The sequence below is a fragment of the Armigeres subalbatus genome, chromosome 3 (assembly GCF_024139115.2).
Source record: "Armigeres subalbatus isolate Guangzhou_Male chromosome 3, GZ_Asu_2, whole genome shotgun sequence".
In the NCBI taxonomy this organism is placed as follows: Eukaryota; Metazoa; Arthropoda; class Insecta; order Diptera; family Culicidae; genus Armigeres; species Armigeres subalbatus.
Window position 1 is genome coordinate 294,991,553 of NC_085141.1, and position 6,834 is coordinate 294,998,386.

Here is a 6,834-nt window from a genome sequence, read left to right on the forward strand (position 1 = left end):
ATCGAATAACCCTGCTCGCAGAGTAAGATCACTTTTAACAGATATCGAATCATTTTTGTTCGATGTCTTATTGGTATTGCTGGGTAGCACCAGCCATTCTGACTCCCGGGAGATTTTTTTAATTTTTGAGCTGTCAATTTTAATTTAGTTTTCCCAATGAGACAGATAGACAGAATTTTAAAGAATAGAAACCATACTACATAACAAAGAACTTATCATCATACGCTTATCGCTGCTACATCGATAATGCAGGAGCGGAAGCAGCAAGTTTAAAATACCAATAGAAACAATAATGTAAAAAAGATAATTTGAAAAATCGACTCTTCGAGGGGTATAGATGTCAATTGTAATTCACTCACGTTGTACCAAAATGGACGAAAAAGTTCGATAAAAAAAAGCAAATAAAAAAAAGTTGAAATGCAATTCAAAAATGTTTGATTAATCTTTCGGTAACGCGGCCCTTACTCATGACATTTGAACAAGTTGATTGCTTCCAAATATTGAATATTTTGCAATTTGCAGTTCCTAAACAGTATTATAATCGAATTGTACAGCAAAGAAAAAACTGCTTTCAAGACAGATGAGAAGAAAATTAATAATCTGGGACATTCTTATTGGGATGTTCAATTAAAATCGAAAAATCGATAAAATTTAATAAATAGTACAAAAAAATTTGATTGTGTACTTTGCGTCAACGTCAACGAGAATTCGAAATAATTATGAATTTTTGCCTAAATGCTTTTTTTAATTTAGCAGACTTTTTTACAGCTCAACTGAAAAAACATAATTTGATTTGCTATTTGAACAAAAGTTCAAAGATTTATTAACCTTCTCTAGAGGCCATGCGCATGATTTACGATTTTTATTTGGGTTGCTATTCTGCCTGGGTTGATTCTCTACCGAGCCCAGTTGACTTGGTAGATCAAATGGTCTGATTTCCTGAGTAATTAGGAAAACTTGAAACATCCGATTTGGACATATCTAAATCGTAAATCATGCACATGGCTTCTAAGCGTCTATATGAACCATACCATTCGTTGCTATTGGCCTTGCATTGAGCCCAGTTGACTTGGTAGACAAATTTTTCTGAGCTCCAGAATGGTTTGGAGAACTTAGAACTATGAGGCCGACTATATTGGCTTGACCCTCTACAGCAAGCTCATTTTCCGGCAACAGATTGACAAGACGGTGACGATACGCTGCCAAACGATACGACAACCAGCACTCCTGAAGTGTCTGCTGCTAAAAGGCAACGAAAGCGAGATAATGATCTCATCCTGGAAACAATTCTATTAAACACCCGGCACAGCATTGGTGAAATAGCGATCAATGACAGCGAAGATCCAAATGAGCAGCAGCAACTACAGCACATGCCTCATGCCTTTCCCCATACGAGCCAATCCAAAAGGCTCGTAACGATTAACCCCAAGAAAACCCAACAACTATTAGGTCTCAACAAAAGGGATCTCAACATCTACACCGGTCTAATAACTGGACACTGCCCCTGCAGATACCATCTACAAAAGATCGGAGCAATCCAAACCTCAAATTGCCGCTTCTGTGACGAGGAGAGAGAAACATCAGAACACATCCTCTGCTATTGCAGTGCACTCACCCAACGTAGGTTCAAAGTTCTCAGCAAGCCCTGCTGACATATGGATCTTATCCCCCAAGGACGTGGTTGGCTTCATAAAGCTAGTCTCGCCAGAATGGGGGAGTCACATACTGTAACTCAGGATCTCTATTCATCAATAATAGATGGTCTTGAGTTCAGTCGATACCAAGGTATCTCAGTGACAAACATGTTACTGAGATAACTTGCGTATTTCACAGTAAAAGGGTATATCACAATAGTCCTAAAATCTGGACGCAGTGATCTTCACCCGACAAACGAGGAAAAAAAAAAAAAAAAAAAAAAACATGCCTCTCCCTCCACTAATTGTGAAGTGGGTCAGCTATCTCCGGAATATAGGCAATTAACTTTGATTGAACTGTACCTGAGTTGCGTGCTCTTGCCTACGAAATGCGGTCGGGTCTGAGCTTGACGACCGACTGGCAAATAGCTTACACAGCCTCACTTGATCAGTACAGTTGCTGATGAAGAATGTGTGTAGCCGCTAGACATTCTATCGCGCTCCTCTAATATGAACGTGTACTATACTAGAGTGGCCCAAGCTTATATGGAAAAAGAGAAAAGTCTGGAATTTCAAACCTTGCACCCTTAAATGACAGTTTGGGGGTCCCAGAAGCTCCCCTGAAAATTTCAGCTCATTCGGTCCAGTGGTTGGCGTGCGCAAATGGCTCAAAGTTTGTATGGGAAAAGTGATCCAAATGTATGGAGAAACGCAACCGTTTCAGTTTTTTGCTTCTAGGTGGCGCTGTAGTCGACGGATTCCTGTTGTGGACAAAATGTAGAACCTTTTTTATATAAGGAAGCGACTGGTGAAGACCGGATGTAAATCCGGTAAGTTATAAGCATCCAAAGTCGAGGGTGTCGAGCGTGTCCCCCAGGGGTGTTTAAAATGAGAGCAACGTACCACCGACCATTGCGGCGGCGATGCAGGCGTATTCGGTGTCGTGCGAAATTAAATGCATGATTATCACGCAATCTCGCGAATTTTTATCCGATTGGTAAATACTTTCCGTGCTCTGTACAGTAGTGTAGCTAGAGAGGGAGGGGGTGACTTACCACTGAAGCCAACGAGTTTTTAAGGGGAGACAAAATTCATGAAATATTTGTAACGAGTTGTTTTCGGACATCGTGATGCCCGTTGCATTAATTTTAGAACGATATGATATAATCGTTACAGACAGAGGGACAGAAGGACAGAAAGACAGAGAGACCTGGGATATTATATAAGTTATATATTTTTCAAACAACAGTTTTAATGTTTATAGCATAATTTATTAACTGTATAAAACTACAAAGTTATCAACAAACAACACTTATATCTAGTTTTCCACAAAAATCTTGAACTAGTTTAACTCCTCTTTCAGCACAGTCATTCACTACCAAAAATGAATTAATTTTATTTCTACTTTCAACAAATTCTTCCAATTCATCCCATATACTAGGATCTTCCTTGAGAAAATTTGCAGATATTCCAGAAATTTCAAAAAAATTCATCGTATTTTGAGAAACAAAATCCGAAAGCGTACAAGAAGTCAACTTATCGATCGTAGATACTTTCAATTTTATTGTTCTTACTTCATCACCCTTACAAGATTTTAAATTGTGTGCCATTTCTTTTCTCTCATCAGTAGATATTTCTGGGTCGAAAAAAGCCAGAGCGACAAGTTCTTCACTCAAGTACCATAGATGATTTGCAAATCTTGAAGCCGCAGCCATATACACATTTATTGATTGATCAGGGAAAGCATCTCGTAAAGTTATCAATTTTTTTGCCAGGTTTAGATCATTTCGTGCTGCTGATGAGGGTAAAGGAGCTTTAAACCAAGACGAAATGTAAACTCGTAAAATAAAAGCACACATTACTGGAATTTTTCACCTTTCATCATCGATCATGTCAAATTGGCATCTAAACAGCCATATTTTAAGACAATATATTGCTTTCGCCATCCATTTGGCATTGCTATGTGCTCCTGGTGGCGAAAATTTAATTCCTTTCACACCGAGAAATGCTAAAGATAAATTTAGCAACTCTTTATAGTCTTGTCGTTGCTGTTGAATATTGAGTTGGTTTTTCAAAAATTCAATCAAATGTTGTGTTTCATCACCAAGGATCTCAATAATGTTTTCGTCTACCATATTTTCATCAAAGGATTGATGCATAGTAGGCCATGCCGATTTAAATTTAATAAAAATACTTGAAGAAGGGCCTTTTGAAGGAAATAGTTTTTCCCCAGCTGCTGTCATCAAAACTTCGGCAATATGATGCCTACACGCTAGCCATAAAAGATCTCTGCCAATCCGCTTCTCGATTAGGGTACAAGCGCCTTTTTTGATTCCTGTATTTGCTGCTGTTGTATCAAATCCCATTGCACAGATGCGATCACTTAGTGCCCATGCATTCATCAATTTGCAAACTTCGTTTGCCTGTCTTTCACCAGTTCCAGAAGACAATTTTGGGACTCCAAGCAGCTGAACATTTGCTCCAGAAGATACCAAAACTGGCAAACTTTCTACTTTGTCAGTACCTGAAAAGAAAAAAAAATCAGATAGATTCTTTAAAAAAAAGTTAAAAATATGTTACAAATATCTTCTTTGAAAAAAAATACAAATATTACCAAATGTAATCTAAAATTGTAGTAAAGAAATTTTTAATATCAAAAAACCCTATCGATTACTTCAAATCATGCTTAGTTAGAAGATATCCAAAAATCATAACACAGAATAACACATTTCAATGCTATAAAAAATATTCAAATATATTACCTGTGAGATCTTGAAGCAGCTTTTCATCCCAATGTACAACAAGTGGTCCATTTAGATCAAAATTGCTTTGGATATTTTGAGCAATCTCTTCGCGATATTCTGCACGGGCCCTTGAGATTGTTTGTCTGCTAACGGTATAATCGTCTGAAAAATTGATAAAGTTGATAAAGATTTTGTTTTAGTTACAAGATACTATCAATATAATAAAATTAAACTCAAGGAGAAAAAACAATACAATAAAAGTACTGTTAAGGAGAACTTACCTAAGTTTAGTCCAGCACTTGTTAAAACCGCAGAAATAACATACATTGCATTTCGGTCGCTTAGTCCAATACGGTCTAGGGTGGCAGCTAGTATAGGAGTCATTATTTTTGATTTACTTCGCTCGGAAAACGCTCTACTAGTGGAGGGTTTCTCATCTGGAAGCAAGACATAAAAATATTGACATATACAAGAAGTTATCATCTTATTTGATTATATTCTTACCTCCTCCATCAATAGTAAAAACGCTGGTAGCTGATTGAGATTCCAAGGAAGGCTCTGGTTCCGTTGTTGGTTCTTCTTCGATTTTGCCTTTTTTAACTCTCGCAAAGGCAGATCCAGGCCTTCCAACTTCCCTTTGCAGAATAAGAAACTGTTTATCCTTATCGTTTTTAATCAAATTTAATGCATTTCGTCGAGCAATGTCAAACAATCGATCCAAATTATTAATGAAAATATACTCTTGCTCTTTCTGTTTATCTCCTGCGTGAGAAGATTTTTTGATAATTGCTCGCATTTTGTTAAATAATTTCAGGAGCTTAACAACAGCATTGTAGTGTTACATTAGAGGAATTCTATATTTCTCCCAAAAAATTAGAAGTTCAGTTACTACAGTTTTAGCAGCTGGTTTTATACTCAAGTGTTGATTTTCCATTATAAAGCACATCACCGTTTGAAGGCAACTTTACACCTTTAAAACTTTCAATTGGGACAACAAGTTCCATACTTAATTCTTCCTTAGATTTTGAATCCATTTTAAGTATTCCACTTGCACGATCAAATATCACTTTACAAAAGCAAGAAACACATTTTTCTTGCAGGACTTGACATTCGACTTGAAGAAAATGATCGCAGCTTACACTATTTATACTATGCGTAGGTATAATAATTTATTTAGGTACTTATCTAGTTACATTTACTCCGGTTCTTACTTCTACTCGCTTGTAGCGCTAAGCGTTAAGCGCATCAAGCGAGTGGAAGTAAGAACCGTGGTAAACGTAACTAGATAAGTACCTAGATAAATTATTATACGCTGTTGAGGTCAAAATACGTATTTGTCAAGATACATTTAAGTGGTGGAATTCAGTGGGATTGAATAAACTCGTCTTATGACAAGTTATTTCGTGTATTTACATTCAAACTTCGAAAATTGTACTCTAAACTATAGCATAAACCAAACTTGACCAAATTTTGAGTTCTTCAATTTATGTCAATTTTGAGTAATTTTTTTAGCGTGTTAGCTCGAAGATAAAACGACGCCAGAAAATTGCGAGATTAAACATCGAACAATATCCCAGATGTGTTTTTGTACTAAAAAAAAAGATCCCCCCCTTGCCCCCCTTATTCACCCCCTCCATCTCTAGCTACACTACTGTACAGAGTACGGAAAGCATTTACCAATCGAATAAAAATTCGCGAGATTGCGTGATAATCATGCATTTAATTTCGCACGGCACCGAATACGCCTGCATCGTCGCCCCAATGGTCTGTTGCTCTCATTTTAAACACCCCTGGGACACCCTCGACTTTGGATGCTTATAACTTGGCCAATTTCAAAGGGATTTACATCCGGTCTTCACCAGTCGCTTCCTTATATAAAAAAGGTTCTACATTTTGTCCACAACAGGAATCCGTCGACTACAGCGCCACCTAGAAGCAAAAAACTGAAACGGTTGCGTTTCTCCATACATTTGGATCACTTTTCCCATACAAACTTTGAGCCATTTGCGCACGCTAACCACTGGACCGAATGAGCTGAAATTTTCAGGGGAGCTTCTGGGACCCCCAAACTGTCATTTAAGGGTGCAAGGTTTGAAATTCAGAATTTCATGCATTTTGGGCCAGTCTAGTACTATACACATGTGGAAGTTTTTTTGAGGGTGAGATATATTAGGAGTTGGGCAATCCACTTTTAGAGTGCATTGATGACAGATATGCAAATATCGTATAACGGTTTGGTTGCCAACACTAACTAGTAAATAGCAGGCCATGACTTTGCCTCTTTCCTCGTGGGACAACGAACGGAGTCGCACGCGCGATTAGACAGCACACCCCGTGATAGCTCGTTCGGCAGAACTAGGCCGCACATTTGGCGATCCTGCCAGGTTGTTCCTGGTTTGAAATAATTGTTTTGTAAGTAACCTGTGGGCGTGATTGGGACATTTTTTCATCGGTTT

The 6,834-nt window shown here is 37.8% G+C and overlaps 1 protein-coding gene across 1 annotated transcript; it reads right to left on the reverse strand.

Moving 5' to 3' along the window:
* Positions 1-1,159: 1,159 nt before the first annotated feature.
* Positions 1,160-5,208, reverse strand: LOC134222562 (uncharacterized). The gene is made up of 5 exons (XM_062701721.1): positions 4,883-5,208; positions 4,660-4,815; positions 4,397-4,540; positions 3,904-4,158; positions 1,160-1,242 (listed from the first exon to the last, which is right to left on the reverse strand). Exons 1-5 carry the CDS (start codon positions 5,172-5,174, stop codon positions 1,160-1,162), a joined length of 930 nt encoding a protein of 309 aa, XP_062557705.1. The 5' UTR covers positions 5,175-5,208.
* Positions 5,209-6,834: the final 1,626 nt, after the last annotated feature.